Source organism: Pteropus medius, unplaced genomic scaffold (assembly GCF_902729225.1).
Source record: "Pteropus medius unplaced genomic scaffold, Ma_sr-lr_union100, whole genome shotgun sequence".
NCBI classification, from domain to species: domain Eukaryota; kingdom Metazoa; phylum Chordata; class Mammalia; order Chiroptera; family Pteropodidae; genus Pteropus; species Pteropus medius.
This window is the reverse complement of record NW_024351731.1, coordinates 1225542-1239274: the sequence shown is the minus strand read 5'-3', so window position 1 is coordinate 1239274 and position 13733 is coordinate 1225542. Positions and strand designations below refer to the sequence as shown.

The window sequence follows — 13733 nt, the reverse complement described above, 5'->3', positions numbered from 1 at the left end:
AGTAAATCTGATGCTCCCAGATTGTCGTGTCGTTAAATATCTGACCAGACGGTGCTACAGTGGACGTCCTTCGCCCGGCTCCACGTCGTCTAGTCCCGTCTCCCTCTGCACACTGCTGTGATGACCAGCTCCACGCACACCTCAACCTGCCTCGTTCAGGAAGGTGGGATCAGACGAGGCCTGTCCTCTGTGCTCCCACACTTCCCGTCTTCTGACAGAGGCCTGCTGAGCACTCGAGCACGCACGATCCGCACATGTGCGGGAGTTAACGCCAACAGGGCCTTGAGCAGGAGCAGAAGCTGAAGGGTACACATTCCTCTGACTTCCTTCACTGGGTGGACGGCTCGCAGATTATCCCATGAGACGCTCTACACTGTCCAGTGGAATGCAGCGCCAGTCAGCCAGCGATGGCCGATTCATAAATAAGTCCCATTAGTTAGTAAGAAGCTTCTGCTCCTTCCACTCCCGTCCCAGAGTAATCCTGAACGTAAGCCTGTCTTCGGTTCTGCTTTAGGAGAACCCGGGCTACGACGGTGCCCTCGTCACGGGCTGCCCCTGACTCAAAGTGTAGGTAAAAGACAAACACAGCAAAAGTAAGAGGCAGAGTGTCCTGCTCCTTTTTCTGCTTTTTCATTCATCTGAACTTGGTACTTGAGATCAGTAATTTGTCAGATGAGAGACCAGGTAACATGATCCAACAAGTGAAGAGTTAGAAAGAAAACATGAGACAGTGAATCATACACACTACTCGTTATATACCTAAAGAAACAGGTTCAGAACCGTGGAGGGACTGGCCTGAACGGGGACAGCCGCCAGGCTGCTCAGGTCCCAGCAGCGTGACCTCGAGGACCGCAAACACTTATGAACAAAAGTCAAATGCTTGCTCTGTGCCACGCAGGCAGGGCACAGTGGACCTCTGCTAAGTGACTCGCTTATTCCCCATGGATCACCTCTGAGGGCAGAATTTACTCTCCACACGTTACAGATGAAGACTACAAAGCTCAAAGTTTAGTCACTTGCCTGAGGCCACTCGACCAGGAAGGGGTAGGGCTGGACCTGAACCCAGAGCCCGTGCTCCTCACTGCTTTGCTACACTGCCCCAAATCTACGCGTGCTGTCACAGGCGAACCAGAGTAATTTTTACAGCCAGGAGATGGGGCTGGATGCAAACATTAAGACTGAGGCAGATGGCGCCTGTGCCTTCACGAGCTCGCCCCGGGGGCCTCGTCTTAGCTCTCCCTCAGCATGACTGGCAGTCACGCCTCTGACACGTCAGTGTACGTGAGGGCAGATCCACTAGGCAACCTGATTTTCACTAAAACTTTCCATTTTTAACTCGAGCAAGATATTAAATTTAATAAAGGTAACTAATTGCTATTATAAAAATGTACTTATACAGAAGTATTTTGATTTTGTTTTATTGCTTACATATGAATTAACTGCACAGTGAATTTTTACATTTCAAAAAGCTCATTTCATTACATTTATTACATATATCGGCATGAATTAGATACGTTAGTTCCATTTTCAGACAGAAGAAGAGAAATATTTTGAGGAGGAGAAGTTAATTGCTGGTAAAGTGCAGTATTATTCCAAAAGATAATGAGCTCGGAAGCATTAAGGAAGTGTGTGAGTGTGTGAGTGTGCGAGTGTGTGTGTCCAGGCGAACTCCCTCAACAATTAAACCCTATATAAGCAGTCAAGGACAACGCAAGTATAGGAGGAATATTTAAATGTTAACTATTCAATGTCAAGAAAAAAAGTGATATAAGCAACTACATACAGCAAAAAGAGAGTGATTAACGGTTTATTACAAGTTTTAAATATCTACAAAAATATAGCAATACAGTGTGAGCTTCGACATATCCTAAACTCTCCGTCTGCCAACTGGCTATAGCACAGCACACTTACCACTTGCAGGCCCTCCTGCAGGCTCCGGGGAGGGACAAGCCGAAGGAAAGAGCCTTTCCTTGGGCATCGCTTTTAACAAGGCCACTTTAGTAACCTAGAATATACAGAAGTCTACTGTGCCTTAAACACAGCAACAAGGAAAACCTCACAAAACCCAAATCAACAGTTTACAAAGAGACCAATAAAAAAGGTGTGATAAACATTAACTGAAATGATTTCCCTTTACATGCAATACATGCATTTATAAATCAGAGAAAAACATGAAATTTTATAGAGCAAAGTTTGTTCCACATGAGTGCAAACAAATATATATCTTTTCTTATTCTATTAAATTAGATATTTTTTCATACAAAAGCACACAGTGTTAATCTATAAAACGACATCCAAGTGGATGATGATTGTTTTTGCATGTCCCCCTGTTTTTTTAAACGCAGTCAAAAATTAATATCCTTTAAAAATAGATAAAAAAAAAAGGAAAATAAAAATCATAAACATTAGCCTATTAAATGGTGAAACATTTTAGCTGATCACGAGACAAAGTTACAGTGACAGCTGCAACAGGGCCATCTGACCCCAGTGGCGACTGCACCATGACTCTGAAAACAAGGTCTTCGTCATCTACATTTAACAAAGCGCCCGGGATGTTTGAGTATCATTTCATAGGTTTAAGTAACTAAGATCTTTTGCAAGATGTTTCAAGATGCTGTACTTTGGTTCAAATACTCAAAAAATGTCTAGTATGCTTCCTTACTTTTTTGTTTCTACTACAGGTGCCCAACTAACCAGAAACAGAAAGCTATTAATATGCCTTTCTTTTCTGCAATTTTTTAAACAAAAACTAAAGCTAAGAACTGAATTGTTTTTTGAGCTACAATTTTTGATATGTACATTTTTTCGGTAAAAAAAATAAAATCTGGAAAGGTAAAATGATAAACAGGTTATTTTATAAAAACACCCAAGAGAATAAGAGCTGCAAAGAAAGCTGCTTGTTTTGCCATATGACGGGATTCACCAAGATGTATATGATTTTAAGAAAACACTACAGGTCTGTCGGCACGTGTAGAGTGTCAGTACGTGTAATCTTGGTGGCTTGAATCAACAGACACTTACAGTAACAATCTTTAGCACACCTGATCGCTAAACCACAGGCACCCTTTTCGAACGTCATATAAGAAATCCTAAACAGAGATGCATACAAGTGACAGTTCAAATTTTACAAATAAAAATTCCATTTTTGTAATTTTCTGACTATGAAGATTTAAAAAGATGCACAACATAGAATGGCAAACTAATGTGCTTTTAATAAAAATCAAAATGTAAACTCTTCACAGGTGAACTAGAGGCTGTTTTAAATGTCTTTTTTCTATACTAAATATATAGTCATTTAATTAATGGAGCCACAGCAAAATACTACTAATATTTCAAAGCAAAGTCTGTAAACTAATACATCTTACGATGTAAAAAATATTGCACAGTTCAGTATTCCAAGAGTAAGCTCTAAGCCTCTCAAGTAGAATTGTTAAACTCTTGGCAGAAAATACAGTATTACAAGAACTAGACACTTTAAAGTATGGCGATTTTAGGGTCATATTCTAGGAATATTATTCTGTAAATGTCATACCATAAACAAGCGGAGGAATGTCTATCACACATTATCACGGTAAACAAATCGAGGGATGCCTCTCGCAGCATCTAAAACATAGGGACAAAAAGCCACAGAGCACTTTTGCAGTCCCAGGATTAGAATACACGTGTATGTTTTTGCTTTTGCAGACAACCAAATACAAAAGCAATTCTACTTCTGAGCAGTTGTGTAGATAGATGTTTAAGAAATACATTAGACATTTCATACATCTTCAATCCTTGGAAGGCTTAATTTTTTTAAAAAAATCACATAATTGTGAGAAGTTTAAAATACACTGTTTAACAATGAAATAATGTGATACCAATACATGTTCACCTTCAAAGCCAACAGGAACCACAAAGGAAATTAACATGGCATAAATCTATCTTCAAAAGTACTCTAAAATCATATATAGTTTCAAAATTTCTAATACGGTATGCCAAGCATTTGGTTAAAGATAAAGTCCATCGTTATCTTCAAGAAGGACGTTACTACGCATTAAGCAATCCCTGAAAACAGCCTGACCTTAATTTTTAGGCTTTAAAATCCGATGCCGAGGTCTTCCCGAGCCACTCAGTACACACACAGATCTGGGAACTTCATCTCATAGACTGGGACAGACTGGTATTGGGCATGCCCAGAAGTGACGGTCAGTGTCCCTGACGGACTGGGAGGAGGACTGTAAAAGGAGAACGAGGCATTGTCAACAGGTGTTTTCAGAGCCGCTCACATCACAAAGCTGTCTAACTGCTACCTGCCGACAGTGATGGACGAGACGTGCTGCTGGACGGCTGCACGGAGAACAGGTCACGGTGGTATCGGCTGGTTTTTAAGTCTAAACCAGATATTTTCCTTTGAATATATATATATATAATTTTTATAATGGGATTGAAATATACCCATTCTTGTAAGCTTGCTCTGTTTCACTAGTAAAAACTTTTTCATGCATACATATATTATTCTTTTTTGATGACAGTATGGTATTTCATCATATGAATATATCATAATTAAATTCAGTGGATAAATGCAGGATCATTTCCATTTTTCATTATTATAAATAATGCTCACAGGTCTATTCTTATACATATATAACTTTATCCTGTCTCTTTGGTTTATAGTTTTATCAGTAGAATTTCTAGATCAAAGTGTACTCACAATTTTGACTTTGGTACATATTGCCAGAATAGTAGTAATTTATATTTTCAACATTTAAGTGTACCTATTCTCTAATACCATTATAAATCTTGGGTATAATCAATCGTTTTGTTGTTTAAATCTTTGCCAATCTGACAAGCAAAAGGGAATTCATCCTTACTCTTATTTCAATTTTTAGGTTACCACTAATGCTAAGTATCTTTGTAGACTTAGTACTGACTTTATGCTTCTTTGAAAATGAATTGCATATTTGAGTCCATTGCCTATATTTCTACTTGGATGTTTTTTTCTTACCAATTTGGGAAACTAATCTTTTGTCATATAATAGAAATGTTTTTCCACAATTCATTATTCAATTATCAACCTTGTACTTTTTTTTTTTTTAAACAAATGCTTATAAACCTTATAAAGATTCAATTATTTTCTTATAATTTCTAGTTTTTGTGTTACGCTAAGGGAAACTTTCCCCAGACCAAGATTACAAAAAACATTCCTGTATAAATTCTAGTATTTTTATGTATTTTTCTAAATAGAGTTAAAATTTTCCATTTTGGTAAAGTAAGAGGAGACTCCTCTCCCGTCCCTATTGCTGGTCAACATTCTTTAGTAAATAAGAGTTATTAAACATTTGTTCTTTTCCCCCAAAATCTGAACTCTCTCCCACTTACCTGTACCCAAGTCCAATGTGCTGTAAATGTCAAACACTTGTCATGTTTTCCTACCTGGCGGAGCAAATGCTCCCCCGTTTTTTTCTCCCACAGCATTTTCCTGACTGCTTTATATGTAGATTCTTCCACACTGTCTATAGCATCACTTGTTCGTATATAAAAAATATAACTGTGAAGAGTTTGACTAAAACTGTAGATTAATCTGCAGAGAAGTGATGTGTTTAAGATATTAACTTCCTATCTACTAAGAAGGTCTGAGTTTCCATGTATTTAAGTATTCTTATGCATATTTCAGTTATAGTATATGTCATATAAAGTTCTTTAGTTTTAGTATTTGTTATAATGTAATTCATATAGTAATGAATTTCCATTAATTATGTACAAATATAATTAACTGTAAATTGCTCTCGATTAAGTTATTCAGCTGGTTGTCTTATATTTTCCTGATATATTATTCTATTTTTGGCAACTAATAATTATTTAGCAATTACTGTTCCAGTATTTATAACATCCCTTTATTTTTTTATTGAGGGATAATTTTCATAGAGTGAAATGCACAGATATTAAGTGTAATGTTTGACAAGAACTGACAAATACATAAACTCATATAAATCATACCCCAATAAAAGTACTCAACACTTTCTTCATTCAAAAAAAAGTTCTTTGTATCCCTAACCAGCCATCTCTCCCTACCCCCACGCCCCACACACACATGCCCACACCCAGCAACTCTGTTCCGGTCTCTATCACAAAGTTCACCATGGCCTGTTCTCGAATTTCACACGAATGGTCTGTGCAGCCTATAGGAACGGTCCATACAAGCTCTACTTACTCCTTTATGTCTGATTTCTTTTTCTCAATATGTTTCTTTTAGATTTACCCCTAAAATGTGTTCCTTTTTATTGCTGAATAGTATTTCACTATAGTAAGAATATCGCTATTGGTCTACTGTCTATCATTCTGTTCATGAGCATTCAGTAATGTAAGAAAAGGTGCTAAAGCATCATGTACATGTCTTTTTGTAAATGTTAAGTTTTCCTTTCTCTGGGTAAATATTGACAAATGAGATTACAGGATCAAGAGCAGGTACATGTTTAACTTTAACCGCTAAAGTTTCACAAAGAGTTTGAGCCACTGTGTACTCCCGTGAGCTATGAATGAGAGTTCCTCTATGAAGTCCAATACAACACCTAGCCCACCCAATAACATTTTTTCTTTCAGGTATTATCTCATTCAGTTCTTGATTTACAATTTGGTTCTTTTTCAGAGTTTCCGCTTCTCTCCTAAAATATGTGTATCTTTTCCTTTAAATCTGTGTGTGTGCGTGTGTGTGCGTGTGTGTGCGTGTGTGTTAAGGACCTTGTCTGCTGCTAATTTCAATAGCTGGATTATCTGTAGGATTGCTTATTCTTAGTGTATTCTGCTTCTTTGCGTTTCATTTATTTGTTTATTTATTTTTTGTACTAGGATCAAAGTAAATGCAAGAACAATGGAGACTGAAATATAAGACCGTTTTGTTTCTTGAGAATACAAATTCCTTCCTCTGTCCAGAGTTACAGTGAGGCAAATAACAAGAAGGAATATACCAAACAAGAATGGAAAACTCTGAAGATGCACTAAGAAGTCTGTTTGATTTCTCTGTATCACGTAAGCTATCCAGAACTACTTCCTAACTAGGTGACCTTCATAAGTCACCTAACTTCTATGTGCCTCTGTTTCTACATTTCTAAAGTAAAAATAATCACTACCTATTTTTTATGTCTTTTGTAAATATTACATGAAATAATGCTCTTAGCACAGTACCTAAAACACCGTAAGAGTTCACTAAATGTTAACTATTAGAAGTGTTCAACAGATGCTATTAGTAGTAGTTGCAGTACCAACAACACAGAATTAGTCATAACACATTCTAAAATATTAAATCTACCCAGTTATGACTGATTATATGTACCATGATGGTCCCTAGCAACATTCCTTTTAAGAACAAGGGTTATGATTTTGAATTTGACTTTTCCACTCACTAGCTGGATGACCTTCAGCAAGTTACTTTGCTTCTCTAAGCCTCAGTGTCTTTACCTGGAAAATGAAAAAAATAGTATCTACCTCACTTTCAGGGCTATGGTGATGGTTAGCAAATATAATAGATTTAAACCAGCCGCATGAGATCAAGCACACAGCAGACATGTACTATGACGACTAACAGGCATCGAGGAAGTAAATGCTCACAGCCAATGATATCCTCTCAATTTAAGGTATGTCACATATTGCGTACTTTGGTGCAATTCTCTGTTCTGAATTGTGGAAAGAAGTGACTTTTACCTTACTGGGGGGTGGCAGGAATGGGGGGCAAATGTCTAGAATAAGATGTGATACTGATGAAAAACATGCCTTGCACACAAAGGCAAAAGAAAGGCTATAGAATGAAAAAGAAAATGGACAGGAGCATGCACCCGCCTCTTCTATTCATAGGATGCTGGGGTTGAAGCAAAAGGGACCTTGTTAGTCAAGTTAAAAATAAAAAGATAAAGCTGATATAGGAAACAACTCCAGAAGCACAGCTTCTATCTAAGACTCCTGTACTGAGCCGCCTCACACAAAGGCCAGCTCCGCACCAGTCGACATAAGAACAGGCGGAGGTGCCTTCCACAGATGGAACCTGGGCTCTGACCCTGTCACATGCTCCATTACTTAATAAGCAATAAATACAGAATACGGAAGTATGTGAGACACCATACATTTCAGAGCATTAAATGAATTATAACGGGACTCAAATGAGTATGACGTAGGAAAGCTCAAGGAAAGTTTAATAATTCAAGTGAGCCACCCGCATAGTAGAACTGTTACTGCTCTGGAAAGAACTACGAGGCTGAACCATAACAAACTAGTTTTTGCAAGTCGAATTGGTTAAATATGAGAAATCATCTGGTTAAACGTAACATTAGATTGCAAAGCTTCCAAGTTACCCGAGGTCCTAGTAGGACCACTCTGAAGACACCTAGACAAGAAAGGGTAACAGACTCTATCCAGGGAACAGGGTGACAACTGAGTGACAACTAAGTGATAACTAAGGCACCTGCACGATCTTGTGTTTATCCCAAATGAAAAGCACAATTACGTATGATCAGACACAAATGTATAGGGGTCTAATAGTCTCTACTTTGTTTTACTGGTGTTGGAGTAACAAACCCTTACCGGATGGTGAGTTCCAGTATTTGAGCAAGTCTATCATGGAGCAGATTTGCCTACAAAGGAGAAAAAAAATGTTAAGAATGGATTTATTTTCCCAAAACCCATATATAATAATACAAATGCCACTTAAAGGACAAAGCATACCTGTAACTATTAAGCTGATAGTAAAGAATGTTTTAGTGTTTTGGTTTTACCTGTAATTGGAATTTAATGTGAAGCTTCTCTTTTATTCCTTTCCTAGTCTCAGTGGTAAAAACAAACTGATAGACACACAAAACAAAATACAGCAAAATTGCTGAAAACCACTGCGAAAAAATTACCAAAGCAACAACCATCATTAACATGCAGTTTGGGATACGCCATTTAAATCGGTTTCTATTGCACAAAGAAATTATTTGTACCATCAAAGCTTTCAGTCCCTACCTGATGCATTACGCGTATTCTGCTCATCTGCCGAAAGCTTAGAACCTACCAACCAATTACCAAGATTTTCACAAAAATCACACCCCCCGCCACAACCTTCACCATCTGCTCACTCACTTTGGATTCACACTGTGCTGCGATTTCTTCAAAAGGTGCTTTCTGGAATTTCTCTATCACGAGACGCCTCTTTTCCTTTTCCTGTTCTTCCATTCCACTGGTATCTATATGTAAATGTTTATAAAGACCCATTAAAAGGAATATAGAATTTCATAGAACCTTGACAATGACCATAAGAGCAAATGATCTCTAAACGAAAAATGATGGTAATTGACAGAACTACATTATTTTTATTAGTTTCAAGTATACAGTACATTGGTTAGACATTTATATAGTTTATCAAACGATCCCCCTGATTGCTCTTTCTTCCCTCTGGCTCTCCACCTCGCCATTACATCACTGCTGACTGCATGCCCTACGCCGTGCTCCCCATCCCTGTGACCATCAATCAACTAACTTGTACTTCTTTAACCCTTCACCCCATTCTCCCAGCCCCGCAACGTCCCTCCCTTCAGGCCGTCACCAGACTGTCCTCTATATTTGTGAGCCTGTTTTTAATTAGTTTGTTCTTTTTGTTCCTTAGATTCCACATATAAGGGAAATCACATGGTATTTATCTTTTCTGTCTGACTTATTTTACTCAGAATAACAACCTCTAGGTCCATCCATGTCGTTGCCAATGGTAGGATTTCATTTTTCTAATGGCCGAGTGATATTCCATTGTATATATGAACCATGACTTCTTTATCTGGTCGTCTGTTGATGGGCATTTAGGCTGCTTCCATATCTTGGCTATTGTGAATAGTGCTGCCATGAACATAGGGGTACACAGATCTTTACGAATTATTGTTTCCTTTGACATTATGGCAGGTTAACAAAGTGAAAGAATTTATGTCCTTCTGAAACTATAATACAAAGTCATGATCGTTTCTCTGTTGTTCACCAGACCAGAGTCACAGGTTCAGATGTGCCAGGGGCCAGGCAGGAAAGAGATATTTTTAAATCTGGTCAGGTCAAAGCAGGAGGAAATAAGCTACTTGGGCAAGACAAGTGTATATCCCTGGTCTTAAGTACTCAGATTCGATTTAAAGAAACAATGTTTCCACCTAAACTTGGCCCGCAGGCAGCAGGTTAGCTTTCCGCACTAGCCCAGTAGTTGTCTGACTTTCTGGTTTTAAGATTCCTTTACATTTTTTAAAAATATTGACAAAATCAAATAGCTTTTTAGAACGGTCTTATATCTACTGATATTTTCCATATTAGCATATAAAACGGAGAAACTTTAAAGATATTAACTCGTTTAAAAATAACACGTTTAATGAAAAAATAACCATATTTTCCAAAATAAACCAAACCAGTGAAGATAGTGGCATTGTTTGATATATCTGCAAATCTCATTAATGTATAGCTTAATTGCCGGCAGCTGGATTCTGTCTGCAAATGGATTCGATCCTGTCCGCAATGTTATTTTGGTTGTAGAATATAAAGAAAACCCCGCCCTACACATAGATAGTGGTGAAAAGAGGGTTTTAAAAACGTTTGCCCAGAATTATGATACTCCTTCTTCGACACCACAGCAAAACTCGACAAGTAGTGGTTTCTTAAAAGTTAATTACAACAGAATTTAAAACTTATTAATAAACTTTTGTCATTGGTTACGTTAAAATCTATTGATCTATTTTATATTTTGCTCGAGCACGATTTTGTAACATCATGCAATGGTCATTTAGAATTATCGGTCCACTGACATATAGATCCTCTAAATGTAGACATATTTCTATGTCTATAAAATAATATAAAAAAATAACATAAAAAACTATAAAATAATTTTTAAAAACCACATTTGTTAGTTATTACCACTGATCTCATTAGAAAAGTCTTTAAATACTGGAGGGCTGTCAAACTCACAGTGGCAGACTGTTTCAAGATTCTGATTTTGTTCAAAAGTGCTAATTTTGTCACTGGGAGCAAATACGGTTGGTGTCTTTTGTTTTGTTTTTCTTTCTCTTGAAGTGACAGACTCACTTCCTTTATTTTCCAGAAAACGTCTGCCAAATACTACAGGTTTCCTCTCAGTCTTTTCTCAAAGTAAAAAATGGCATTTCTTGTAAAAAATAACTAGCTCAGCTTGCAAATCAAGGCAATCAAAAAAGTGTTTATGTTTACTCCCCAAAGGCATGCACTCGTAGGCTGAGATTTAATGGAACCAATAAATTATACCAATTAACCAAGGGCATTCTTAAGTAATCTTGTTTTAAAAATAACTGTAGGTATATGGTGCTAAAGAATACGATGACCATTAGTACAGTCTGATGCCACTGCCTTCATTAACGTTAATCAAAAAGGCTTACGGTGCTTTAATATTATGACAGAAATACTTTCTGACCTGTTGGATCCCTTCTGAGAGTTTCCTTCAGGCCCTCCAGAACCCCAGGACAGACTGTGAGAACCACTGCCCTAGGCTGCAAATTCCTCAACACGTTTTACTAATCTTTAAACGTCTCCAAGTATCTTGCACATAATGGGTGTTCGAAAATTGCTAACTAAATTCAATTAATTTTATTTTGGCAAATTTGCTATTAAGTTACAGCGAGGAAAAAAAAATCCTCTATGGATTAAGCCAAAAGGGGTCAAATTTTATTTCATGTATGATGGATTCTGGAGCACTTTACTGCCCTTGAAAATAATTTTCTTACTGTAATATCTCTAAAAAAATGAAAGCCAATTTCTACCCTATATTGCTTTACCAATTAGAAAATGAATTGGGATCAAGGGTCATTAGTATAGTAGTAATTAATATTAATACATAATTGAAAGAACCATTTTAAAATAAAAAAGAAGCTAATTACATAAGATAAAATTTATTTCCATAAAGGCCAAAGGAGAAAAAAAATCAGAGTAATATTTTATACAAAGATAAGTGAAGACTACAGAGTCAGACCAACCTGGGTATGAAATCTGGCTCCAGCATCTACTAGCCACGTGATCTCAGGAGAATTTGTTCATTTTTCTGCCTCAACATTTTCATTGATAAAATAGCAGGGATTAACGTGATACCCGATCATGCCTGCGGACAATCTCAGCCAGCTCCTTTCTCTAACTCTACTACAAACACACTTCTAATTATAATATTATATGCCTGTCAAAAAAAAATCACTCAATTTACTTTGCTCAGAATTTCTCACAATTTTCACCTGTACATCTCCTACGAAAGGAAATACACTGACTGTGTCTTATAAGTTCATGCAGCCTACATGCTACCCACCAAATAAGAATGGCATTAAAATACACTGTGATATGCCTGCATAACTCTAGAAAAGTCTATGTATACAAAGGAAAAGAAATATCTGTGACAAGACAGGACAACTGTAAAAGCCTAAAGAAAGTAGCTAAATAAATCAATATATATTTATATAGAAATCAACAGTAAATATGTATTTCTTGCCATGCTGCCTGTATTTATTTATGTGGCATCTAAACAAGTACTAAGATAAAGATAAGTTAGCAAAATATGAAGAGAGTTAACAAATACAAAAATCTCACCAATTGCTTTCTTTAATGCTTCAAAGGTGATTTCTTCAGTGTTACTAACCTAAAAAAAGTGATTTTAAGTAAAATAGTTAAGAAAGGTCAATATGAACAATACTTTCACCTAGTTACAAGTCAACTAAAAACTTTTACAAATTCTTTCTTCTTTGTGTTGGTTTGATTTATGATTGTACGCCACAGTAACAAATAATGTCTACTTTTTCACTGGCTGTGACAATGGCCTACTGCAGTGGTTCCCAAACGAGTCTACGGGTTAAGTTCAGGCTGGCAGAATCAGCATCCCCTAGGCAACCCAACCACCACCGAATTACAGATCTCAACCTCCAGTCATGTGATGTGCAGTAAGATTTGAGTCCCACTCACTGAACTATGCTTCACAGGTCAACAATGCTTGGAAATATTCAAGGCAGAGATTATACATAAATAAAGTTTCAGCCATGTGACAAATGCAAACTAGTACTCTATGGCCTCTCTAATTCTAGTACCACATACAGTTTACAAATCGAAAATTTTGAAATAATCTAAAACTTTAAATGGTTTAAAGGAATCGCTACTTTGGGAACTGTCCAATGAGTACAGTTAATCGACAGCTTAAAACAATCACATTCTGGAACATCTGAGGTCAGCCGCCAGTCTTATTCTCAGAAATACGCTTTCCCTTGGGGTTTTCAGATCTCTCTCTTGCTTTGAGATTTGTAAAAATTATGAAATTAACTGTGTTATGATAAAAAAAAAAAGTCAGTCATACTTTTTTTGGCACCAGCACATTTGCACGAGGAATAATATATCCAGTTACTATAGTATCTCTGAATAAAAATTAATAAACGATGCACGAGTACTTGCCTGGGGCTCTGGTCATCCCTAATTTTAGCTCATGAGCTTCTTTTGCTAAGTCTAAGGCGGCAAGACTAATGAAAGCAAAAGACTTCATGCTCTGCACCTTGGCTTCTCTGTAACAGAAAGGCTTTAGCTGGAAACCAAGCAGCAAGAGTTCCACTCCCTCAGTTTTTTACTGAGGGTTCATAGTTCTAGTTGAAGTCAGATTAAACTTGGGAATCTTCAGTTGCTTTGTTCTAGATATTTGGAGCAGATATATAAGATTAGGCTCTGGCTGGTCATTTATTTGTACCTAGAAACAAACTAGTACTTTAATGAAA

The 13733-nt window shown here is 37.0% G+C and overlaps 1 protein-coding gene across 3 annotated transcripts in view; it reads right to left on the bottom strand.

The window, feature by feature from the left end:
• Positions 1 to 1402: 1402 nt before the first annotated feature.
• Positions 1403 to 13733, bottom strand: part of EFR3A (EFR3 homolog A) — a 76560-nt gene continuing 64229 nt past the window's right edge. For all 3 annotated transcript variants that reach the window (XM_039845883.1, XM_039845885.1, XM_039845884.1), the window contains 4 exons: positions 12571 to 12619; positions 9088 to 9191; positions 8551 to 8600; positions 1403 to 4214 (listed from right to left, as the gene is read on the bottom strand). In XM_039845883.1, coding sequence (XP_039701817.1) covers positions 4109 to 4214; positions 8551 to 8600; positions 9088 to 9191; positions 12571 to 12619 — 309 coding nt within the window. In that variant the 3' untranslated portion in view covers positions 1403 to 4108. The remainder of the gene's footprint in view (positions 4215 to 8550; positions 8601 to 9087; positions 9192 to 12570; positions 12620 to 13733) is intronic.